The 27,439-nt window shown below is 50.7% G+C and overlaps 1 protein-coding gene across 1 annotated transcript in view; it reads left to right on the top strand.

The window, feature by feature from the left end:
* Positions 1 to 27,439, top strand: part of LOC116937900 (uncharacterized) — a 155,505-nt gene that overhangs the window by 110,931 nt on the left and 17,135 nt on the right. Inside the window, exons 25-28 of the mRNA XM_076063580.1 lie at positions 1,142 to 1,319; positions 5,203 to 5,250; positions 20,774 to 20,865; positions 25,758 to 25,870. Coding sequence (XP_075919695.1) covers positions 1,142 to 1,319; positions 5,203 to 5,250; positions 20,774 to 20,865; positions 25,758 to 25,870 — 431 coding nt within the window. The remainder of the gene's footprint in view (positions 1 to 1,141; positions 1,320 to 5,202; positions 5,251 to 20,773; positions 20,866 to 25,757; positions 25,871 to 27,439) is intronic.

Here is a 27,439-nt window from a genome sequence, read left to right as displayed (position 1 = left end):
TGTGTCTGTGTGTCTCTGTGTAGGCGACCCATTGGCCCCATGTAGGTGAGAACCGTGAGTCCGTGGGGGAGCTGTGTGTCTCTGTGTGTCTCTGTGAGTCTCTGTGTGTCTCTGTGTGTCTTTGTGAGTCTCTGTGTCTCTCTCTGTGTCTCTGTGTGTCTCTGTGTCTCTCTCTGTGTCTCTGTGAGTCTCTGTGTGTCTCTGAGTGTCTCTGAGTGTCTCTGTGTCTCTCTCTGTGTCTCTCTGTGTGTCTCACCGTGTCTCTCTCTGTGTCTCTGTGTCTCTGTGTAGGCGACCCATTGGCCCCATGTAGGTGAGAACCGTGAGTCCGTGGGGGAGCTGTGTGTCTCTGTGTGTCTCTGTGAGTCTCTGTGTGTCTCTGTGTGTCTTTGTGAGTCTCTGTGTCTCTCTCTGTGTCTCTGTGTGTCTCTGTGTCTCTCTCTGTGTCTCTGTGAGTCTCTGTGTGTCTCTGAGTGTCTCTGAGTGTCTCTGTGTGTCTCTGTGTCTCTCTCTGTGTCTCTGTGAGTCTCTGTGTGTCTCTGTGTCTCTCTCTGTGTCTCTGTGAGTCTCTGTGTGTCTCTGAGTGTCTCTGAGTGTCTCTGTGAGTCTCTGTGTGTCTCTGTGTCTCTCTCTGTGTCTCTGTGAGTCTCTGTGTGTCTCTGAGTGTCTCTGAGTGTCTCTGTGTCTCTCTGTGTGTCTCACCGTGTCTCTCTCTGTGTCTGTGTGTCTCTGTGTAGGCGACCCATTGGCCCCATGTAGGTGAGAACCGTGAGTCCGTGGGGGAGCTGTGAGTCTCTGTGTGTCTCTGTGTCTCTGTGTGTCTCTGTGAGTCTCTGTGAGTCTCTGTGTGTCTCTGTGTCTCTCTGTGTCTCTGTGAGTCTCTGTGTGTCTCTGTGTCTCTCTCTGTCTCTGTGAGTCTCTGAGTGTCTCTGTGAGTCTCTGTGTGTCTCTGTGTCTCTCTGTGTCTCTGTGAGTCTCTGTGTGTCTCTGTGTCTCTCTCTGTCTCTGTGAGTCTCTGTGTGTCTCTGTGTCTCTCTCTGTCTCTGTGAGTCTCTGTGTGTCTCTGAGTGTCTCTGAGTGTCTCTGTGTCTCTCTGTGTGTCTCACCGTGTCTCTCTCTGTGTCTCTGTGTCTCTGTGTAGGCGACCCATTGGCCCCATGTAGGTGAGAACCGTGAGTCCGTGGGGGAGCTGTGGCTGGGACTGCTGAGGTTCTACACGGAGGAGTTCGACTTCAGAGACAGAGTGATCTCCGTCAGACAACGGGAGACACTCACGTCGTTCGAGAAACAGTGGACATCGAAGTACATCTCGATAGAGGGTGAGACAGACACAGAGACACACACAGAGACACAGAGACACTCAGAGACACTCAGAGACACACAGAGACACTCAGAGACACACAGACACACACAGAGACACACACAGAGACACAGAGACACACAGATACACACAGAGACACTCAGAGAGACACAGACACTCAGAGACACACAGAGACACTCAGAGACACACAGAGACACACAGAGACACACAGAGACACACAGAGACACACAGAGACACAGAGTCAGAGTGATCTCCGTCAGACAACGGGAGACACTCACGTCGTTCGAGAAACAGTGGACATCGAAGTACATCTCGATAGAGGGTGAGACAGACACAGAGACACACACAGAGACACAGAGACACTCAGAGACACTCAGAGACACACAGAGACACTCAGAGACACACAGACACACACAGAGACACACACAGAGACACAGAGACACACAGATACACACAGAGACACTCAGAGAGACACAGACACTCAGAGACACACAGAGACACTCAGAGACACACAGAGACACACAGAGACACACAGAGACACACAGAGACACACAGAGACACAGAGTCAGAGTGATCTCCGTCAGACAACGGGAGACACTCACGTCGTTCGAGAAGCAGTGGACATCGAAGTACATCTCGATAGAGGGTGAGACAGAGACACTCAGAGACACTCAGAGACACTCACAGAGACACACAGAGACACACAGAGAGAGAGACACACAGAGACACACAGAGACACACAGAGACAGAGTGATCTCCGTCAGACAACGGGAGACACTCACGTCGTTCGAGAAGCAGTGGACATCGAAGTACATCTCGATAGAGGGTGAGACAGAGACACAGAGACAGAGAGACACACAGAGAGAGACACACAGAGACACAGAGACACACAGAGACAGTGATCTCCGTCAGACAACGGGAGACACTCACGTCGTTCGAGAAGCAGTGGACATCGAAGTACATCTCGATAGAGGGTGAGACAGAGACACTCAGAGACACTCAGAGACACTCACAGAGACACACAGAGACACACAGAGAGAGAGACACACAGAGACACACAGAGACACACAGAGACAGAGTGATCTCCGTCAGACAACGGGAGACACTCACGTCGTTCGAGAAGCAGTGGACATCGAAATACATCTCGATAGAGGGTGAGACAGAGACAGAGACACACACAGAGACACAGAGACACTCAGAGACACACAGAGACACTCAGAGACACTCAGAGACACACAGAGACACACAGAGACACTCAGAGACACACAGAGACACTCAGAGACACACAGAGACACACAGAGACACACAGAGACACAGAGACACACAGAGAGACACAGAGACACTCAGAGACACACAGACACACACAGAGACACACAGACACACAGAGACACACAGAGACAGAGTGATCTCCGTCAGACAACAGGAGACACTCACGTCGTTCGAGAAGCAGTGGACATCGAAATACATCTCGATAGAGGGTGAGACAGACACAGAGACAGAGAGACACACAGAGACACAGAGAGAGAGACACACAGAGAGACACACAGAGACACTCAGAGAGACACAGACACTCAGAGACACACAGAGACACTCAGAGACACACAGAGACACACAGAGACACACAGAGACACTCAGAGAGACACAGACACTCAGAGACACACAGAGACACTCAGAGACACACAGAGACACACAGAGAGACAGAGAGACACACAGAGACACACAGAGACACAGAGACACACAGAGACAGAGTGATCTCCGTCAGACAACGGGAGACACTCACGTCGTTCGAGAAGCAGTGGACATCGAAGTACATCTCGATAGAGGGTGAGACAGAGACACTCAGAGACACACACAGAGACAGAGAGACACACACAGAGACACACAGAGACACTCAGAGAGACACAGACACTCAGAGACACTCAGAGACACACAGAGACACACAGAGACACACAGAGACACTCAGAGAGACACAGACACTCAGAGACACACAGAGACACTCAGAGACACACAGAGACACACAGAGACACACAGACACACAGAGACACACAGAGACAGAGTGATCTCCGTCAGACAACGGGAGACACTCACGTCGTTCGAGAAGCAGTGGACATCGAAGTACATCTCGATTGAGGGTGAGACAGAGACACTCAGAGACACACACAGAGACAGAGAGACACACAGAGACACACAGAGACACTCAGAGAGACACAGACACTCAGAGACACACAGAGACACTCAGAGACACACAGAGACACACAGAGACACTCAGAGAGACACAGACACTCAGAGACACACAGAGACACTCAGAGAGACACAGACACTCAGAGACACACAGAGACACTCAGAGACACACAGAGACACACAGAGACACACAAAGACACTCAGAGAGACACAGACACTCAGAGACACACAGAGACACTCAGAGACACACAGAGACACACAGAGACACTCAGAGACACACAGAGACACACAGACACACAGAGACACACAGAGACAGAGTGATCTCCGTCAGACAACGGGAGACACTCACGTCGTTCGAGAAGCAGTGGACATCGAAGTACATCTCGATAGAGGGTGAGACAGAGACACTCAGAGACACACACAGAGACAGAGAGACACACAGAGACACACAGAGACACTCAGAGAGACACAGACACTCAGAGACACACAGAGACACTCAGAGACACACAGAGACACTCAGAGACACACAGAGACACACAGAGACACACAGACACACAGAGACACACAGAGACAGAGTGATCTCCGTCAGACAACGGGAGACACTCACGTCGTTCGAGAAGCAGTGGACATCGAAGTACATCTCGATAGAGGGTGAGACAAAGACACAGAGACACACACAGAGACACACACAGAGACACACAGAGAGACTCAGAGACACACAGAGACACAGAGAGAGACACAGAGACACTCAGAGACACACAGACACACACAGACACACACAGAGACACACAGAGACTCACAGAGACACAGATACACACAGAGACACAGAGAGAGATACAGAGACACAGAGAGACACACAGAGACACTCAGAGACACACAGACTCACAGAGACACTCAGAGACACACAGAGACACAGAGACACACAGAGACACACAGAGACACAGAGAGACACACAGAGACACAGAGACACAGAGAGAGAGAGACACACAGAGACACTCAGAGACACACAGAGACACACACAGAGACACAGAGACACTCAGAGACACACACAGACTCACAGAGGCACTCAGAGACACACAGAGACACACACAGAGACACAGAGACACACAGTGAGACAGAGAGACACACAGAGACACACAGAGACACAGAGACACACAGAGACACAGAGACACACAGAGACACACAGAGACAGAGTGATCTCCGTCAGACAACGGGAGACACTCACGTCGTTCGAGAAGCAGTGGACATCGAAGTACATCTCGATAGAGGGTGAGACAGAGACACAGAGAGAGACACAGAGAGACACAGAGACACACAGAGACACTCAGAGACACACAGAGACACTCAGAGACACACAGACACACACAGAGACACACAGAGACACAGAGACACGGAGAGAGACAGAAAGACACACACAGAGACACAGACACACAGAGAGACACACAGAGAGACACACACAGACACACTCAGAGACACAGATACAGAGGCACAGAGAGAGACAGTGTAGTGGGTATAGTGTAGTGTACAGTGTAGTGTACAGTGTAATGTGTATAGTGTGTAGTGTACAGTGTAACGTGCGGTGTGGTGTACAGTGTGATGTACAGTGCGGTGTACAGTGTGATGTGCTGTGCAGTGTACAGTGTGATGTGCAGTGCAGTGTACAGTGTGGTGTGTGGTGTAACTGCGTTGTTCCTCCACAGATCCCTTCGATCTGAACCACAACCTGGGAGCCGGAGTGTCGAGAAAAAGTAAAACTCCTCACCCACTCACCAACTCACTCACCAACTCACCAAATCACTCACCAACTCACTCACTCACTCACCAACTCACTCACCCACTCACCAACTCACTCACTCACTCACCAACTCACTCACCAACTCACTCACCAACTCACCAACTCACTCACTCACTCACCAACTCACTCACTCACCAACTCCTCACCCACTCACCAACTCACTCACCAACTCACCAACTCACTCACTCACTCACCCACTCACCAACTCACTCACCAACTCACTCACCAACTCACTCACCAAATCACTCACTCACCAACTCACTCACTCACTCACCAACTCATTCACTCACTCACCAACTCACTCACCAACTCACTCACCAACTCACCAACTCACTCACTCACTCACCAACTCCTCACCCACTCACCAACTCACTCACCAACTCACCAACTCACTCACTCACTCACCCACTCACCAACTCACTCACCAACTCACTCACCAACTCACTCACCAACTCACTCACTCACCAACTCACTCACTCACTCACCAACTCACTCACTCACTCACCAACTCACTCACCCACTCACCAACTCACTCACCAACTCACTCACCAACTCACTCACCAACTCACTCACCAACTCACTCACTCACCAACTCACTCACTCACTCACCAACTCACTCACTCACTCACCAACTCACCAACTCACTCACCAACTCACCAACTCACTCACCAACTCACTCACTCACTCACCAACTCACTCACCAACTCACTCACTCACTCACCAACTCACTCACTCACTCACCCACTCACTCACTCACCAACTCACTCACCCACTGACTCACTCACTCACCTACTCACACACTCACTCACTCACTCACCCACTCACCAACTCACTCACCAACTCACTCACCAACTCACTCACCAACTCACTCACTCACCAACTCACTCACTCACTCACCAACTCACTCACTCACTCACCAACTCACTCACCCACTCACCAACTCACTCACCAACTCACTCACCAACTCACTCACCAACTCACTCACTCACCAACTCACTCACTCACTCACCAACTCACTCACTCACCAACTCACTCACCAACTCACCAACTCACTCACCAACTCACCAACTCACTCACCAACTCACTCACTCACTCACCAACTCACTCACCAACTCACTCACTCACTCACCAACTCACTCACTCACTCACCCACTCACTCACTCACCCACTCACTCACTCACCAACTCACTCACTCACCTACTCACACACTCACCAACTCACTCACTCACTCACCAACTCACTCACCAACTCACTCACTCACTCACCAACTCACTCACCAACTCACTCACTCACCCACTCACTCACCAACTCACTCACTCACCAACTCACTCACCAACTCACCAACTCACTCACCAACTCACTCACTCACTCACCCACTCACTCACTCACTCACCCACTCACTCACCCACTCACTCACACAGTCACTCACTCACTCACCAACTCACTCACCTACTCACCAACTCACCAACTCACTCACCAACTCACTCACTCACTCACCAACTCACTCACCCACTCACTCACTCACTCACCTACTCACTCACTTACTCACCAACTCACTCACCAACTCACTCACTCACTCACCCACTCACTCACTCACCAACTCACTCACCAACTCACTCACTCACTCACCAACTCACTCACTCACTCACCCACTCACCCACTCACTCACTCACTCACCTACTCACTCACTCACCTACTCACTCACTCACTCACCCACTCACCCACTCACCCACTCAATCACCCACTCACCCACTCACTCACTCACTCACCCACTCACTCACTCACTAACCCACTCACTCACCCGCTCACCCACTCACTCACTCACTCACCCGCTCACTCAGCCACTCACTCACTCACCAACTCACTCACCAACTCACTCACCTACTCACTCACTCACTCACCCACTCACCCACTCACTCACTCACTCACCAACTCACTCACTCACCAACTCACTCACTCACCAACTCACTCACCTACTCACTCACTCACTCACCAACTCACTCACTCACCCACTCACCCACTCACCAACTCACTCACTCACTCACCCTCCCACTCACTCACTCACCCACCCACTCACTCACTCACCTACTCACTCACTCACCCACCCACTCACTCACTCACCTACTCACTCACTCACCCACCCACTCACTCACCCACTCACCCACCCACTCACCCACTCACTCACCATACACTCACTCAGCTACTCACTCACTGTGTGTGTGTCACTGTGTGTGTGTGTCACTGTGTGTGTCACTGTATGTGTCGCTGTGTGTGTGTTACTGTGTGTGTGTCACTGTGTGTTACACTGTTACACTGTGTGTGTGTCACTGTGTGTGTGTGTCACTGTGTGACACTGTGTGTGTGTCACTGTGTGTGTGTGTCACTGTGTGTGTGTCACTGTGTGTGTGTGTGTCACTGTGTGTGTGTGTCACTGTGTGTGTGTCACTGTGTGTGTGTGTGTCACTGTGTGTGTGTGTGTCACACACACAGTGACACACACACACAACCCCCTACCTCCTCGCGGTGCCGGACGGGCAACTCTGTCGTGGACAGTGCTGTGGGGGGAGTTCCAATTTTGATTGGCTCCTCCCCTCATGGCATATGTGTCCACCACAGGGGCTAAACGGGGGCTCTGGACGGGTGCGAGGGGCTGGTAACCCCTCCACCTTCAATTAATTACCACAAAACCACGAATTAAAGTGAAATATGTAACAACTAAGCTTGTGCCGGAGGCCCCGGGGGGCCAGGCGTCTATGACGTCTCCTGGCCAAACCCCAATTGGCGGAGCCAGGAGATTGAATACCTACCCTCGGGGCTACTCCAGAAACAACGAAAAGCCACTACGGGTGGCCACGTGGAATGTTCGAACGCTCACTGCAGAGGAGAGGCTGCCACTCCTCTGTCGGGAGCTGGACCGGTACCGCCTGGATCTATGCGGCATTCAGGAGGTCCGGTGGACCGGCTCTGGCTCCTGCCACCATGAGGGGTGGACAGTCCTCTACTCGGGGCAGCAGACTGCCAAACAACAGGGTGTGGGTCTTCTTTTGAACAAAAGAATGAAGGGGGCGTGGGAGCGTGGCGGTGAGGTGTGGGAAGCTGTAAGCCCCAGGCTACTTTGGGCTCGCCTTCCCATCAACCGGAGGCGAGGAATGGTGGTCGTGGTTACTTATGCCCCCACCGAAGATGAACATCCGTGGAGGGATGCAGGCAAAGCCGATGAGTCAGATGCCTTCTATGACCTCCTTTCACAGGTGCTGGCTAAAGTGGCCCCTCGGGATAGAGTCATCATGTTGGGTGACTTCAATGCCCGAGTTGGTCATGATACTGGCACCTGGTCTGGAGTGATTGGAGGGCATGGGCCAGATCAGCTCAATAACAACGGTAGGAGGCTGCTAGATTTTTGTGCAGCCCATGGGCTTGTAATTACCAACACGCTGTTCCGGCATCGGCGCATCCACACAACATCATGGATGCATGCCGGGTCCAAGCAAGAACATCTGCTGGACTACATAGTGACGGACCAGCGAATGCGAGCCCATGTCCTTGACACCAGGACCTACCGTGGAGCTGATCTGCCCTCTGACCATCGACTAGTCATCTGTAAGATGCGCCTGCCATTCTTCCACTCCGGTGGTGGGTGTACACCCAGGACCCCATTCCAACCTAAAGTGGCCTGGTCTCAGTTATCTGATGAAAGTTGCAAGCGAGAATTTCATCATCGCTTGCGGCTGGGATTGGCATCGTCCCCGACTCCTCCTGATGTCGAGGGTAAATGGGCGAGGTTTAGGACTGTGACTCATGCAGCTGCAATGGCTGCTTTGGGTACGCGGTCCAGACCTCCCCAGACACCCTGGATGACAGAGGAGTTGTTCAGGATGGTTGAGAAAAAGCGACAGGCCCACTGTCATCGGCTACAGAATCCCACGTCAGAGAATGAGGAGGCTTACCGCAGCCTTCGCTCGGAGGTTCGGAGAGCCGTGAGGCGCTGCAAGGATGGGTGGTGGTCGCGGGTTGCTGAGGAGATGGAGTCTGCCTCAGTGGCCCGTGATCACAAATCGCTATTTAACTCCATCAAAAAAGTAACCTGCAGCGCCACACCTATTACCATCATTAGGGGAAAAAACGGTGATCCAATTTCCGACCCCCAGGAACAGGTTCGCAGATTTGCTGAGCATTTCTGTGAGGTCCTGGGGGAGGGAAAATCCCACAGCCAGGAAAACATCGTGGCACAAAGTGAGGGTGACCCTGCTGAGGCTGCGGTGCCTCAAATATTGGATGAAGTCACCCCCTGTGAGTGGCTGGCTGAGGTGCCATCTGCTGAGGAAGTATTGAAGGCGATACGGAGTCTGAGACCAGGAAAGGCAGCGGGCAGAGATGATCTCCCAGGCGAGGTGCTGGGGGAGGGTGGCGTTTGTGCACAGACTGCCCTATATGACATCATGGCAACGGTCTGGACCGCTGGACGGGTTCCGCGGGATTGGAAGGATGCCCTGGTGGTCCCCCTTTTTAAGAAGGGGGACCGCACAGACTGTAACAGCTACGGGGGCATCTCACTCCTCAGTGTGCCGGGAAAGGTCCTGGCAGGGATTATTCAGCATCGCCTTGCCAGGCACGCTGAGGAGAGGCTTGCGGAGCCCCAATGCGGTTTCAGGAAGGGGCGGTCCTGCACGGATGCCATATTTTCTGTCCGTCTGCTACAGCAGAGGTGTAGGGAATTCCAGCAAGACCTACATCTCTGCTTTATTGACCTGGTCAAGGCCTATGATACCATCAGTAGGCCTGGGCTCTGGGTCGTTCTTCGTGCTTTTGGAGTACCTGACCCTCTGCTCACGATCATTAAGGACCTTCATGATGGTGAGCGGGCCCGGGTAAAACTACGTGGCCGGGAGTCAGAGCCATTCCCTGTACACCTTGGGGTGCGACAGGGATGTCCTCTGGCTCCCACATTATTTAACATCTATTTTGACCACGTAGTTCGTGAAGCCTTCAATAGCTGTACCGGGGGAATCTCCATATGGTACAGATATAATGGGAGGCTAATCGATGCCCGGGTGCGGTCAAGGGATGGCTCCCTATTGCTCAACCACGTTATGTATGCTGATGACTTGGTAATAGCTGCTCAGTCAGAGGAGGAGTTGGAGACGCTGCTGCTGAGACTGGAGCGTGCCACTAAGAGGTGGGGCCTTACCATCAGCCCCACCAAAACTAAGCACCTGCCTGGGTATTTTGTACCATCGGACACTCCACCCCCACAACTCCCAATCGGTGATGGGGCAGTTGTGGAGAGAGTGGAGAGTTTCCCATACCTGGGCAGTGTGCTTATGACTGGCTCCAGTTTAACAGCAGAGGTCTCACTCCGAATCAGTCGAGCGGCAATATCTTTTCATCGGTTGCGTAACGCTGTGTGGAAGCTACCTGGTCTGTCGCTCCGCACTAAGCTTCAGGTCTTCTCGGCCACGGTCATTCCCTCCCTTCTCTACGCTTGCAAAACGTGGACCCCCCTAATGGAACATCTTCGCCGGTTAGAAACATTTAGGCTGACCTGCCTACGATCCATCCTGGGTTTAACCAGACTGGATTGTGTGAGGAGCTCACAAATCCTTGAAAGATCTGGGCAGGGTCCCATCGGTGAGCTCCTCCGGCAGGCAAGGCTGCGATGGCTGGGTCATGTAGCCCGCATGCCCAGCCACCGCATGCCGAAACAGCTTTTGTTTGGCCGGATTGAGGGGGCTAAGCGGGCGCGGCACGGGCTAGAGAAGAGATGGAGTGATGTGGTACAGGAGGACGTGGAGCTGAGTGGACTTGCCGATGACTGGTACCAGCGGTGTCAAGATCGGCCTCTGTGGAGGAGGCTCGTGAAGGATGCTACTGGGCAGTTGGAGGCAGTCGCCCTCCAACAACAACGGAGGGCGGAGGAGCGACGCTCACAACAGCGAGCGGAGCGCCGGGTGGCTAAAGCACAGCAGGTTGGCACAGTAGGGGGCACAGGTGGTGCATCAGCCAGTCATCTCAGTCAGTCGACCCGTGGCACCTGGGTCTGCCCCGTGACCTCCTGCCAGCGGGCGTTCGACACTTCACGTGGCCTCAGGGTGCACATAGCCTGGCACAAGCGTCGTGGTGACGTCACCGCCACTTAGTGGCGAATGGCGGTTGTTGTTGTTGTTGTTGTGTGTGTCACTGTGTGTGTCTGTGTGTGTGTCACTGTGTGTGTGTCACTGTGTGTGTGTGTCATTGTGTGTGTGACACTGTGTGTGTGTCACTGTGTGTGTGTCCCTGTGTGTGTGTGTCATTGTGTGTGTGACACTGTGTGTGTGTGTGTCACTGTGTGTGTGTCCCTGTGTGTGTCACTGTGTGTGTCACTGTGTCACTGTGTGTGTCACTGTGTGTGTCACTGTGTGTTACACTGTGTGTGTGTTACACTGTGTGTGTGACACTGTGTGTGTGTTACTGTGTGTGTCACTGTGTGTGTTACACTGTGTGTGTCACTGTGTGTGTGACACTGTGTGTGTCACTGTGTGTGTCACTGTGTGTGTCACTGTGTGTGTGTCACTGTGTGTTACACTGTGTGTGTGTGTGTCTGTGTGTGTTACACTGTGTGTGACACTGTGTGTGTGTGTCACTGTGTGTGACACTGTGTGTGTGTCACTGTGTGTGTCACTGTGTGTGTCACTGTGTGTGTGTCACTGTGTGTGTGTCACTGTGTGTGTGTCACTGTGTGTGTGTGTGTCACTGTGTGTGTGTCACTGTGTGTGTCACTGTGTGTAACTGTGTGTCATTGTGTGTGTCACTGTGTGTGTGTCACTGTGTGTGTCACTGTGTGTGACACTGTGTGTGTCACTGTGTGTTACACTGTGTGTGTGTTACACTGTGTGTGTCACTGTGTGTGTGTCACTGTGTGTGTGTCACTGTGTGTTACACTGTGTGTGTGTCACTGTGTGTGTCACTGTGTGTGTCACTGTGTGTGTGTCACTGTGTGTGTCACTGTGTGTGTGTCACTGTGTGTGTCACTGTGTGTGTCACTGTGTGAGTGTGTCACTGTGTGTGTGTGTCACTGTGTGTGACACTGTGTGTGTCACTGTGTGTGTGTGTCACTGTGTGTGTGTTACTGTGTGTGTCACTGTGTGTGTGTGTCACTGTGTGTGTGTCACTGTGTGTGTGTCACTGTGTGTGTCACTGTGTGTGTGTCACTGTGTGTGTCACTGTGTGTGTGTCACTGTGTGTGTCACTGTATGTGTGTCACTGTGTGTGTCACTGTGTGTGTGTGTGTCACTGTGTGTGTCACTGTGTGTGTGTCACTGTGTGTGTGTCACTGTGTGTGTCACTGTGTGTGTGTCACTGTGTGTGTCACTGTGTGTGTGTGTCACTGTGTGTGTGTCACTGTTTGTGTGTGTCACTGTGTGTGTCACTGTGTGTGTCACTGTGTGTGTGTCACTGTGTGTCACTGTGTGTGTGTCACTGTGTGTGTCACTGTGTGTGTCACTGTGTGTGTGTCACTGTGTGTGTCACTGTGTGTGTCACTGTGTGTGTGTCACTGTGTGTGTGTGTCACTGTGTGTGTGTCACTGTGTGTGTCACTGTGTGTGTGTCACTGTGTGTGTGTCACTGTGTGTGTGTCACTGTGTGTGTCACTGTGTGTGTGTGTCACTGTGTGTGTGTCACTGTGTGTGTCACTGTGTGTGTCACTGTGTGTGTCACTGTGTGTGTGTCACTGTGTGTGTGTGTCACTGTGTGTGTGTGTCACTGTGTGTGTGTGTCACTGTGTGTGTGTCACTGTGTGTGTGTGTCACTGTGTGTGTGTGTCACTGTGTGTGTCACTGTGTGTGTGTGTCACTGTGTGTGTGTGTCACTGTGTGTGTGTCACTGTGTGTGTGTCACTGTGTGTGTCACTGTGTGTGTGTCACTGTGTGTGTGTGTCACTGTGTGTGTCACTGTGTGTGTGTGTCACTGTGTGTGTGTCACTGTGTGTGTGTCACTGTGTGTGTGTCACTGTGTGTGTGTCACTGTGTGTGTGTGTGTCACTGTGTGTGTCACTGTGTGTGTCACTGTGTGTGTCACTGTGTGTCACTGTGTGTGTCACTGTGTGTGTCACTGTGTGTGTGTCACTGTGTGTGTGTGTCACTGTGTGTGTCACTGTGTGTGTGTCACTGTGTGTGTGTGTGTCACTGTGTGTGTCACTGTGTGTGTGTCACTGTGTGTGTCACTGTGTGTGTGTCACTGTGTGTGTGTCACTGTGTGTGTCACTGTGTGTCACTGTGTGTGTGTGTCACTGTGTGTGTGTGTCACTGTGTGTGTGTGTCACTGTGTGTGTCACTGTGTGTGTCACTGTGTGTGTGTCACTGTGTGTGTCACTATGTGTGTGTGTCACTGTGTGTGTGTCACTGTGTGTGTCACTGTGTGTGTGTTACAGTGTGTGTCACTGTGTGTGTGTCACTGTGTGTGTCACTGTGTGTGTGTCACTGTGTGTGTGTGTCACTGTGTGTGTCACTGTGTGTGTGTTACTGTGTGTGTGTGTCACTGTGTGTGTGTCACTGTGTGTGTGTCACTGTGTGTGTGTCACTGTGTGTGTGTCACTGTGTGTGTCACTGTGTGTGTGTCACTGTGTGTGACACTGTGTGTAGTGTATAACTGTGTGTGTCACTGTGTGTGTGTGTTACTGTGTGTGTCACTGTGTGTGTGTCACTGTGTGTGTGTCACTGTGTGTGTGTCACTGTGTGTGTCACTGTGTGTGTGTCACTGTGTGTGTGTGTCACTGTGTGTGTCACTGTGTGTGTGTTACTGTGTGTGTGTGTCACTGTGTGTGTGTCACTGTGTGTGTGTCACTGTGTGTGTGTCACTGTGTGTGTGTCACTGTGTGTGTCACTGTGTGTGTGTCACTGTGTGTGTCACTGTGTGTGACACTGTGTGTAGTGTATAACTGTGTGTGTCACTGTGTGTGTGTGTTACTGTGTGTGTCACTGTGTGTGTGTGTCACTGTGTGTGTGTCACTGTGTGTGTGTCACTGCGTGTGTCACTGTGTGTGTGTGTGTCACTGTGTGTGTGTCACTGTGTGTGTCACTGTGTGTGTGTCACTGTGTGTCACTGTGTGTGTCACTGTGTGTGTCACTGTGTGTGTGTCACTGTGTGTGTGTCACTGTGTGTGTGTCACTGTGTGTGTCACTGTGTGTGTGTGTCACTGTGTGTGTGTGTCACTGTGTGTGTCACTGTGTGTGTCACTGTGTGTGTGTGTGTGTCACTGTGTGTGTGTCACTGTGTGTGTGTCACTGTGTGTGTGTCACTGTGTGTCACTGTGTGTGTGTGTCACTGTGTGTGTGTGTCACTGTGTGTGTGTGTCACTGTGTGTGTCACTGTGTGTGTCACTGTGTGTCACTGTGTGAGTGTGTCACTGTGTGTGTGTGTCACTGTGTGTGTGTGTCACTGTGTGTGTGTCACTGTGTGTATGTCTGTGTGTGTGTCACTGTGTGTGTGTCACTGTGTGTGTCACTGTGTGTGTGTTACAGTGTGTGTCACTGTGTGTGTGTCACTGTGTGTGTGTCACTGTGTGTGTCACTGTGTGTGTGTCACTGTGTGTGTGTGTCACTGTGTGTGTGTGTCACTGTGTGTGTGTCACTGTGTGTGTGTCACTGTGTGTGTGTCACACACAGTGACACACACACAGTGACACACACACAGTGACCTCTGACCATCGACTAGTCATCTGTAAGATGCGCCTGCCATTCTTCCACTCCGGTGGTGGGTGTACACCCAGGACCCCATTCCAACCTAAAGTGGCCTGGTCTCAGTTATCTGATGAAAGTTGCAAGCGAGAATTTCATCATCGCTTGCGGCTGGGATTGGCATCGTCCCCGACTCCTCCTGATGTCGAGGGTAAATGGGTGAGGTTTAGGACTGTGACTCATGCAGCTGCAATGGCTGCTTTGGGTACGCGGTCCAGACCTCCCCAGACACCCTGGATGACAGAGGAGTTGTTCAGGATGGTTGAGAAAAAGCGACAGGCCCACTGTCATCGGCTACAGAATCCCACGTCAGAGAATGAGGAGGCTTACCGCAGCCTTCGCTCGGAGGTTCGGAGAGCCGTGAGGCGCTGCAAGGATGGGTGGTGGTCGCGGGTTGCTGAGGAGATGGAGTCTGCCTCAGTGGCCCGTGATCACAAATCTCTATTTAACTCCATCAAAAAAGTAACCTGCAGCGCCACACCTATTACCATCATTAGGGGAAAAAACGGTGATCCAATTTCCGACCCCCAGGAACAGGTTCGCAGATTTGCTGAGCATTTCTGTGAGGTCCTGGGGGAGGGAAAATCCCTCAGCCAGGAAAACATCGCGGCACAAAGTGAGGATGACCCTGCTGAGGCTGCGGTGCCTCAAATATTGGATGAAGTCACCCCCTGTGAGTGGCTGGCTGAGGTGCCATCTGCTGAGGAAGTATTGAAGGCGATCCGGAGTCTGAGACCAGGAAAGGCAGCGGGCAGAGATGATCTCCCAAGCGAAATGCTGAGGGAGGGTGGCGTTTGTGCACAGACTGCCCTATATGACATCATAACAACAGTCTGGACCACTGGACGGGTTCCGCAGGATTGGAAGGATGCCCTGGTGGTCCCCCTTTTTAAGAAGGGGGACCGCACAGACTGTAACAACTACAGGGGCATCTCACTCCTCAGTGTGCCGGGAAAGGTCCTGGCAAGGATTATTCAGCATCGCCTTGCCAGGCACGCTGAGGAGAGGCTTGCGGAGCCCCAATGCGGTTTCAGGAAAGGGCGGTCCTGCACAGATGCCATATTTTCTGTCCGTCTGCTACAGCAGAGGTGTAGGGAATTCCAACAAGACCTACATCTCTGCTTTATTGACCTGGTCAAGGCCTATGATACCATCAGTAGGCCTGGGCTCTGGGTCGTTCTTCGTGCATTTGGAGTACCTGACCCTCTGCTCACGATCATTAAGGACCTTCATGATGGTGAGCGGGCCCGGGTAAAACAACGTGGCCGGGAGTCAGAGCCATTCCCTGTACACCTTGGGGTGCGACAGGGATGTCCTTTGGCTCCCACATTATTTAACATCTATTTTGACCACGTAGTTCGTGAAGCCTTCAATAGCTGTACCGGGGGAATCTCCATATGGTACAGATATAATGGGAGGCTAATCGATGCCCGGGTGCGGTCAAGGGATGGCTCCCTATTGCTCAACCACGTTATGTATGCTGATGACTTGGTAATAGCTGCTCAGTCAGAGGAGGAGTTGGAGACGCTGCTGCTGAGACTGGAGCATGCCACTAAGAGGTGGGGCCTTACCATCAGCCCCACCAAAACTAAGCACCTGCCTGGGTATTTTGTACCATCGGACACTCCACCACCACAACTCCCAATCGGTGATGGGGCAGTTGTGGAGAGAGTGGAGAGTTTCCCATACCTGGGCAGTGTGCTTATGACTCGCTCCAGTATGACAGCAGAGGTCTCACTCCGAATCAGTCGAGCGGCAATATCTTTTCATCGGTTGCGTAACGCTGTGTGGAAGCTACCTGGTCTGCCGCTCCGCACTAAGCTTCAGGTCTTCTCGGCCACGGTCATTCCCTCCCTTCTCTATGCTTGCGAAACGTGGACCCCCCTAATGGAACATCTTCGCCGGTTAGAAACATTTAGGCTGGCCTGCCTACGATCCATCCTGGGTTTAACCAGACTGGATTGTGTGAGGAGCTCACAAATCCTTGAAAGATCTGGGCAGGGTCCCATCGGTGAGCTCCTCCGGCAGGCAAGGCTGCGATGGCTGGGTCATGTAGCCCGCATGCCCAGCCACCGCATGCCGAAACAGCTTTTGTTTGGCCGGATTGAGGGGGCTAAGCGGGCGCGGCACGGGCTAGAGAAGAGATGGAGTGATGTGGTACAGGAGGACGTGGAGCTGAGTGGACTTGCCGATGACTGGTACCAGCGGTGTCAAGATCGGCCTCTGTGGAGGAGGCTCGTGAAGGATGCTACTGGGCAGTTGGAGGCAGTCGCCCTCCAACAACAACGGAGGGCGGAGGAGCGACGCTCACAACAGCGAGCGGAGCGCCGGGTGGCTAAAGCACAGCAGGTTGGCACAGTAGGGGGCACAGGTGGTGCATCAGCCAGTCATCTCAGTCAGTCGACCCGTGGCACCTGGGTCTGCCCCGTGACCTCCTGCCAGCGGGCGTTCGACACTTCACGTGGCCTCAGGGTGCACATAGCCTGGCACAAGCGTTGTGGTGACGTCACCGCCACTTAGTGGCGAATGGCGGTTGTTGTTGTTGTTGTTGTTGTGTCACTGTGTGTGTGTCACTGTGTGTGTGTCACTGTGTGTGTGTGTCATTGTGTGTGTGACACTGTGTGTGTGTGTCACTGTGTGTGTGTCCCTGTGTGTGTGTGTCATTGTGTGTGTGACACTGTGTGTGTGTGTGTCACTGTGTGTGTGTCCCTGTGTGTGTCACTGTGTGTGTCACTGTGTCACTGTGTGTGTCACTGTGTGTGTCACTGTGTGTTACACTGTGTGTGTGTTACACTGTGTGTGTGACACTGTGTGTGTGTTACTGTGTGTGTCACTGTGTGTGTTACACTGTGTGTGTCACTGTGTGTGTGACACTGTGTGTGTCACTGTGTGTGTCACTGTGTGTGTCACTGTGTGTGTGTCACTGTGTGTTACACTGTGTGTGTGTGTGTCTGTGTGTGTTACACTGTGTGTGACACTGTTTGTGTGTGTCACTGTGTGTGACACTGTGTGTGTGTCACTGTGTGTGTCACTGTGTGTGTCACTGTGTGTGTGTCACTGTGTGTGTGTCACTGTGTGTGTGTGTGTCACTGTGTGTGTGTCACTGTGTGTGTCACTGTGTGTAACTGTGTGTCATTGTGTGTGTCACTGTGTGTGTGTCACTGTGTGTGTCACTGTGTGTGACACTGTGTGTGTCACTGTGTGTTACACTGTGTGTGTGTTACACTGTGTGTGTGTCTGTGTGTGTCACTGTGTGTGTCACTGTGTGTGTCACTGTGTGTGTGTCACTGTGTGTGACACTGTGTGTGTCACTGTGTGTTACACTGTGTGTGTGTTACACTGTGTGTGTCACTGTGTGTGTGTCACTGTGTGTGTGTCACTGTGTGTTACACTGTGTGTGTGTCACTGTGTGTGTCACTGTGTGTGTCACTGTGTGTGTCACTGTGTGTGTGTCACTGTGTGTGTCACTGTGTGTGTCACTGTGTGTGTGTGTCACTGTGTGTGTGTGTCACTGTGTGTGTCACTGTGTGTGTCACTGTGTGTGTGTGTCACTGTGTGTGTGTTACTGTGTGTGTCACTGTGTGTGTGTGTCACTGTGTGTGTGTCACTGTGTGTGTGTCACTGTGTGTGTCACTGTGTGTGTGTCACTGTGTGTGTCACTGTGTGTGTGTCACTGTGTGTGTCACTGTATGTGTGTCACTGTGTGTGTCACTGTGTGTGTGTGTGTCACTGTGTGTGTCACTGTGTGTGTGTCACTGTGTGTGTGTCACTGTGTGTGTCACTGTGTGTGTGTGTGTCACTGTGTGTGTCACTGTGTGTGTGTGTGTGTCACTGTGTGTGTCACTGTGTGTGTGTCACTGTGTGTGTGTCACTGTGTGTGTGTCACTGTGTGTGTGTCACTGTGTGTGTCACTGTGTGTGTCACTGTGTGTCACTGTGTGTGTGTGTCACTGTGTGTGTGTGTCACTGTGTGTGTCACTGTGTGTGTCACTGTGTGTGTCACTGTGTGTCACTGTGTGAGTGTGTCACTGTGTGTGTGTGTCACTGTGTGTGTGTGTCACTGTGTGTGCCACTGTGTGTGTGTCTGTGTGTGTGTCACTGTGTGTGTGTCACTGTGTGTGTCACTGTGTGTGTGTTACAGTGTGTGTCACTGTGTGTGTGTCACTGTGTGTGTGTCACTGTGTGTGTCACTGTGTGTGTGTCACTGTGTGTGTGTGTGTCACTGTGTGTGTCACTGTGTGTGTGTGTGTGTCACTGTGTGTGTCACTGTGTGTGTGTCACTGTGTGTGTGTCACTGTGTGTGTGTCACTGTGTGTGTCACTGTGTGTGTCACTGTGTGTCACTGTGTGTGTGTGTCACTGTGTGTGTGTGTCACTGTGTGTGTGTGTCACTGTGTGTGTCACTGTGTGTGTCACTGTGTGTGTCACTGTGTGTCACTGTGTGAGTGTGTCACTGTGTGTGTGTCACTGTGTGTGTGTCACTGTGTGTGTGTCACTGTGTGTGTGTGTCACTGTGTGTGTGTCACTGTGTGTGTGTCTGTGTGTGTGTCACTGTGTGTGTGTCACTGTGTGTGTGTTACAGTGTGTGTCACTGTGTGTGTGTCACTGTGTGTGTGTCACTGTGTGTGTGTGTGTCACTGTGTGTGTGTGTCACTGTGTGTGTGTGTCACTGTGTGTGTCACTGTGTGTGTCACTGTGTGTGTCACTGTGTGTGTGTCACTGTGTGTGTGTCACTGTGTGTGTGTCACTGTGTGTGTCACTGTGTGTGTGTCACTGTGTGTGTGTCACTGTGTGTGTGTCACTGTGTGTGTCACTGTGTGTGTCACTGTGTGTGTCACTGTGTGTGTGTCACTGTGTGTGTCACTGTGTGTGTGTGTCACTGTGTGTGTCACTGTGTGTGTCACTGTGTGTGTCACTGTGTGTGTGTCACTGTGTGTGTGTCACTGTGTGTGTGTCACTGTGTGTGTCACTGTGTGTGTGTCACTGTGTGTGTGTGTCACTGTGTGTGTGTGTCACTGTGTGTGTCACTGTGTGTGTCACTGTGTGTGTCACTGTGTGTCACTGTGTGAGTGTGTCACTGTGTGTGTGTGTCACTGTGTGTGTGTGTCACTGTGTGTGTGTCACTGTGTGTGTGTCACTGTGTGTGTCACTATGTGTGTGTGTCACTGTGTGTGTGTCACTGTGTGTGTCACTGTGTGTGTGTTACAGTGTGTGTCACTGTGTGTGTGTCACTGTGTGTGTCACTGTGTGTGTGTCACTGTGTGTGTGTGTCACTGTGTGTGTGTGTCACTGTGTGTGTGTGTCACTGTGTGTGTCACTGTGTGTGTCACTGTGTGTGTCACTGTGTGTGTGTCACTGTGTGTGTGTCACTGTGTGTGTGTCACTGTGTGTGTGTCACTGTGTGTGTGTCACTGTGTGTGTGTCACTGTGTGTGTCACTGTGTGTGTGTCACTGTGTGTGTGTCACTGTGTGTGTCACTGTGTGTGTCACTGTGTGTGTCACTGTGTGTGTGTCACTGTGTGTGTCACTGTGTGTGTGTGTCACTGTGTGTGTCACTGTGTGTGTCACTGTGTGTGTGTCACTGTGTGTGTCACTGTGTGTGTCACTGTGTGTGTGTCACTGTGTGTGTCACTGTGTGTGTCACTGTGTGTGTGTCACTGTGTGTGTCACTGTGTGTTACAGTGTGTGTGTGTCACTGTGTGTGTCACTGTGTGTGTGTTACAGTGTGTGTGTGTCACTGTGTGTGTCACTGTGTGTGTGTTACAGTGACTAATTATATCCGCAAGGCGCTGGTGAATGGTCGCCGCCTGTTTGGTACTCCTATATCCACACCTCCTCATCCCTACCGCTCGTTCATGGTGAGACACTCACACAGTGACACACACAGTGACACACACACACAGTGACACACACAGTGACACACACACACAGTGACACACACAGTGACACACACACACAGTGACACACACAGTGACACACACACACACAGTGACACACACACAGTGACACACAGTGACACACACAGTGACACACACACACAGTGACACACACACAGTGACACACACACAGTGACACACACAGTGACACACACACACACAGTGATACACACACACAGTGACACACACACAGTGACACACACAGTGACACACACACACACAGTGACACACACACACAGTGACACACACACACAGTGACACACACACACAGTGACACACACACACAGTGACACACACACACAGTGACACATACAGTGACACACACAGTGACACACACACAGTGACACTCACACAGTGACACACACAGTGACACACACACAGTGACACACACAGTGACACACACAGTGACACACACACAGTGACACACACACAGTGACACACACAGTGACACACACACACACAGTGATACACACACACAGTGACACACACACAGTGACACACACAGTGACACACACACACACAGTGACACACACACACAGTGACACACACACACAGTGACACACACACACAGTGACACACACACACAGTGACACACACACACAGTGACACACACACAGTGACACACACAGTGACACACACACAGTGACACACACACACAGTGACACACACAGTGACACACACACAGTGACACACACACACAGTGACACACACAGTGACACACACACAGTGACACACACAGTGACACACACACAGTGACACACACACACAGTGACACACACACAGTGACACAGTAACACAGTGACACACACACACAGTGACACAGTAACACACTGACACACACAGTGACACAGTGACACACACAGTGACACACACAGTAACACACACACACACAGTGACACACACAGTTATACACTACACACAGTGACACACACAGTGACACACACAGTGACACACACAGTGACACACACAGTGGCACACACACACAGTGACACACACAGTGACACACACAGTGACACACACACACAGTGACACACACAGTTATACACTACACACAGTGACACACACAGTGACACACACAGTGACACACACAGTGACACACACACAGTGACACACACACAGTGACACACACACAGTGACACACACACAGTGACACACACACAGTGACACACACACAGTGACACACACAGTGACACACACAGTGACACACACACACACAGTGACACACACAGTGACACACACACACACACAGTGACACACACAGTGACACACACACACACAGTGACACACACAGTGACACACACACACAGTGACACACAAAGACAAAGACAAAGATCCCCCATATAGCCTTAACAGACTGTAGGGGCAAGTGCTGTTAGCGAGCACCTATGAAGGCCGGAACGGTACACGAGGGGGTGGGTGGCCAACACCACGCCCGACCGCCTTTGTCTCCCTAGTGGCAATGTTTACACACCGCACCAGGTACTCATTTGAGGCTGAGTCGACCTAGGGGAGGCCCGGGACCGGTTCAGATAATCGTCACTGGTGTTGGCCGTGAGCGGGAATCGAACCCGGGTCGCCAGGTTCATAGCGCAGCGTAGCGCTAACCACTACACCACCGCTCCCCACACACACACAGTGACACACACACACAGTTACACACACACACACAGTTACACACACACACAGTGACACACACACACATATACTCTCTCTGTGTGTCTCTGTGTCTGTCTCTGTCTGTGTGTGCCTCTCTCTGTGTCTCTGTGTGTTTGTCTTTCTCTGTGTCTCTCTCTGTGTGTCTCTCTCTGTGTGTCTCTGTCTGTGTGTGTCTGTGTCTCTGTGTCACTGTGTGTATCTGTCTGTGTGTCTCTCTGTGTGTGTCTCTGTGTCTGTCTCTCTGTCTGTGTGTGTGTCTCTGTGTCTGTGTCTCTGTGTCTCTGTGTGTCACTGTGTGTCAATGTGTGTCACTGTGTGTCTCTGTGTGTGTGTCTGTGTGTGTGTGTGTCTTTCTCTGTGTCTCTCTCTGTGTGTCTCTGTCTGTGTGTCTCTGTGTCTGTGTCTCTGTGTCACTGTGTGTCTCTGTCTGTGTGTCTCTCTGTGTGTGTCTCTGTGTCTGTCTCTCTGTCTGTGTGTGTGTCTCTGTGTCTCTGTGTCTCTGTGTGTCACTGTGTGTCAATGTGTGTCACTGTGTGTCTCTGTGTGTGTGTGTCTCTCTGTGTGTCTCTGTGTGTGTCTCTGTGTCTGCGTGTGTCACTGTGTCACTGTGCGTGTCTCTGTGATCACTGTGTGTCTCTGTGTGTGTGTCTCTGTGTGTGTGTCACTGTATGTCTCTGTGTGTCTCTCTGTGTCTCGCTGTGTCTCTGTGTGTGTCTCTGTGTCACTGTGTGTCTCTGTGTGTGTCTGTGTGTGTGTCACTGTGTGTCTCTGTGTGTCTCTCTGTGTGTCTCTCTGTGTCTCGCTGTGTCTCTGTGTGTCTCTGTGTGTGTCTGTGTGTGTCTCTGTGTCACTGTGTGTCTCTGTGTGTGTGTGTGTCTGTGTGTGTCTCTGTGTCTCTGTGTGTGTCTGTGTGTGTCACTGTGTGTCTCTGTGTCTCTGTGTGTGTCTGTGTGTGTGTCTCTGTGTCTCTGTGTGTGTCACTGTGTCTCTGTGTGTGTCTCACTGTGTCTCTGTGTCTCTGTGTGTGTCTCTGTGTGTCTCACTGTGTGTGTCTCAGTGTCTCTGTGTGTGTCACTGTGTCTCACTGTGTGTGTCTCTGTGTGTGTCTCTGTGTCTCTGTGTGTGTCTCTGTGTCTCTGTGTGTGTCTCTGTGTCTCTGTGTGTGTCTCACTGTGTGTCTCTGTGTGTGTCTCACTGTGTCTCTGTGTGTCTCTGTGTGTCTCTGTGTGTGTCTCTGTGTGTGTCTCTGTGTGTGTCTCACTGTGTGTCTGTGTGTGTCTCTGTGTGTGTCTAGGAGTATCTGTTCTCTGTGTGTGTCTCTGTGTGTGTCTCACTGTGTCTCTGTGTCTCTGTGTGTCTCTGTGTGTGTCTCTGTGTGTGTCTCACTGTGTGTGTCTCACTGTGTGTCTGTGTCTCTGTGTGTGTCTAGGAGTATCTGTTCTCTGTGTGTGTCTCTGTGTGTGTCTCTGTGTGTCTCTGTGTGTGTCTCTGTGTGTCTCTGTGTGTGTCTCTGTGTGTCTCTGTGTGTGTCTCTGTGTGTGTCTCTGTGTGTGTGTCTCTGTGTGTGTCTCACTGTGTGTGTCTCTGTGTCTGTGTGTGTGTCTAGGAGTATCTGTTCTCTGTGTTTGTCACTGTGTGTCTCTGTGTGTGTCTCACTGTGTCTCTGTGTGTCTCTGTGTGTGTCTCTGTGTGTGTCTATGTGTGTGTCTCACTGTGTGTCTCTGTGTGTCTCTGTGTGTGTCTATGTGTGTGTCTCACTGTGTGTCTCTGTGTGTCTCTGTGTGTGTCTCTGTGTGTGTCTCTGTGTGTGTCTCACTGTGTGTCTGTGTCTCTGTGTGTGTCTAGGAGTATCTGTTCTCTGTGTGTGTCTCTGTGTGTGTCTCTGTGTGTCTCTGTGAGTCTCTGTGTGTGTCTCTGTGTGTGTCTCTGTGTGTGTCTCTGTGTGTGTCTCTGTGTGTGTCTCTGTGTGTGTCTCTGTGTGTGTCTCTGTGTGTGTGTCTCACTGTGTGTGTCTCACTGTGTGTGTCTCTGTGTGTGTCTCCGTGTCTCTGTGTGTGTCTCTGTGTCTCTGTGTGTGTCTAGGAGTATCTGTTCTCTGTGTGTGTCTCTGTGTGTGTCTCTGTGTGTGTGTCTCTGTGTGTGTCTCTGTGTGTGTCTCACTGTGTCACTGTGTGTCTCTGTGTGTGTCTCACTGTGTCTCTGTGTCTCTGTGTGTCTCTGTGTGTGTCTCTGTGTGTGTCTCTGTGTGTGTCTCACTGTGTGTCTCTGTGTGTCTCTGTGTGTGTCTAGGAGTATCTGTTCTCTGTGTGTGTCTCTGTGTGTGTCTCACTGTGTCTCTGTGTCTCTGTGTGTCTCTGTGTGTGTCTCTGTGTGTGTCTCACTGTGTGTGTCTCACTGTGTGTCTGTGTCTCTGTGTGTGTCTAGGAGTATCTGTTCTCTGTGTGTGTCACTGTGTGTCTCTGTGTGTGTCTCACTGTGTCTCTGTGTCTCTGTGTGTCTCTGTGTGTGTCTCTGTGTGTGTCTCTGTGTGTGTCTCACTGTGTGTCTCTGTGTGTCTCTGTGTGTGTCTAGGAGTATCTGTTCTCTGTGTGTGTCACTGTGTGTCTCTGTGTGTGTCTCACTGTGTCTCTGTGTCTCTGTGTGTCTCTGTGTGTGTCTAGGAGTATCTGTTCTCTGTGTGTGTCACTGTGTGTCTCTGTGTGTGTCTCACTGTGTCTCTGTGTCTCTGTGTGTCTCTGTGTGTGTCTAGGAGTATCTGTTCTCTGTGTGTGTCACTGTGTGTCTCTGTGTGTGTCTCACTGTGTCTCTGTGTCTCTGTGTGTCTCTGTGTGTGTCTCTGTGTGTCTCTGTGTGTGTCTCTGTGTGTGTCTCTGTGTGTGTCTGTGTGTGTCTCACTGTGTCTCTGTGTCTCTGTGTGTCTCTGTGTGTGTCTCTGTGTGTCTCTGTGTGTGTCTCTGTGTGTGTCTCTGTGTGTGTCTCTGTGTGTGTCTCACTGTGTCTCTGTGTCTCTGTGTGTCTCTGTGTGTGTCTAGGAGTATCTGTTCTCTGTGTGTGTCTCTGTGTGTGTCTCTGTGTGTGTCTCTGTGTGTGTGTCTCCGTGTCTCTGTGTGTGTCTCACTGTGTCACTGTGTCTCTGTGTGTCTGTGTGTGTCTAGGAGTATCTGTTCTCTGTCGAGTTGCTCACTGACGGTGAGGTTGCTCCCAACGACCGCTGCTGCCGAATCTGTGGCAAGATCGGCCACTTCATGAAGGATTGTCCCAAGAAACGCAGGTTGCCTGTCTCACGCAACTCTCACGCAACTCTCACGCAACTCTCACGCAACTCTCACGCAACTCTCACGCAACTCTGATAATAATATTAATAATATTGATAATAATAAAAGACAACTCTGATAATAATAATATTGGCACTGTCCTTGAATTTGATTGGTCCACACCAGAGAGACGGCTTTTCTTAGAGCCCCTTAGTCTCTCCACTGGTGTTGGACCAGAAGAGGCCAAAAGTTGAGTTTTTGTGTGCCAGTTAAAAGGGGTAAAACCTATTTCTATATATCTTGTTACTGGCAAAGGAGGTCTCATAATGTAAATCCTCACCCCGAGCCCTCAATAACTCTGATAGTGCGCTGTTTTTAAAGTTGTACGCCTTTTGGCGTCTTCTGGTCCAACACCAACGGAGACTAAAGGGGCTCTAAGAAAAGCCGTCTCTGGTGTGGACCAATCAAATTCAAGGACAGTGCCAATATTATTATTATTATTATCAGAGTTCATATTCTTAGTTTTTTCGGTAAAGTCACGTTGAAGAGAAACAACAAAATAACAAAATATGTATAAAACAATAAAACATTCTCACGACGTTTCGACCATAACTCAAACGGTCATCATCAGGTGTGTCGGTTTGCATACATTTATTTTTAAAAACGGCACATTTCAGTTCTTAATTGATTGTTCACGCTTACAGTGGCTTTCAGACAGCATACATTATAAAAAATTTCGTCTCCCCCCTCCTCTTTTCAAAAAAAAAAATAGATGGACTAGTCCTGGGCAAACTGCCAAATCGCTGCGCGTGACGCCAACGGTTTTTTATAAATAAATAAATGTGCCGTTTAAAAATAAATTTATGCAAACCGACACACCTGATGATGACCGTTTGAGTTATGGTCGAAACGTCGTGAGAATTTTTTATTGTTTTATATATATTTTGTTGTTTCTCTTCAACGTGGTGACTTTACCGAAAAAACTAAGAATATGAATTTTACTGCAGTCACGAAAGCTTTAAATCAAAATTATCAGAGTTGTCTCTTTGTGTTTGCGTTTTTGACTGCTTGTGTTGTGGTTATTGCAGACACGACGCCTTGAACAAAGGTGTCAGTTTTTTTGTGTGCCGGTTAAAAGGGGTTAAAACATATTCCTAGGTCTTCTTTGGTTCTTTCGGTAAAGTCACCACCACGTAGAATCAGAATAAAATAATAAAATGAAACGATAAAATTCTCACGACGTCACGGCCACAACACCACCACAAGTGGCCTTAAATTTTGATTTAAAGCTTTCGTGACTGCAGTAATTCGTATTCTTAGTTTTTTCGGTAAAGTCACCACCACGTTGAAGAGAAACAACAAAATAATAAAAATATAAAACAATAAAATTATTATTCTTGGTTCTTTGGGTAAAGTCACCACTACGTTAGAAGGGGGAAACAATAAAATAATAAAAATATAAAACAATAAAATTATTATTCTTGGTTCTTTGGGTAAAGTCACCACCACGTAGAAGGGAAACAATAAAATAATAAAAATATAAAACAATTAAATTATTATTATTGGTTCTTTCGGTAAAGTCACCA

This window comes from Petromyzon marinus, unplaced genomic scaffold (assembly GCF_048934315.1).
Source record: "Petromyzon marinus isolate PM22_M1 ecotype Great Lakes invasive population unplaced genomic scaffold, UKy_Petmar_22M1.pri1.0 PM_Scaffold_157, whole genome shotgun sequence".
NCBI lineage: Eukaryota > Metazoa > Chordata > Hyperoartia > Petromyzontiformes > Petromyzontidae > Petromyzon > Petromyzon marinus.
Note: the sequence above shows the minus strand (reverse complement) of the source record. Positions and strands in the feature narration are given on the sequence as shown.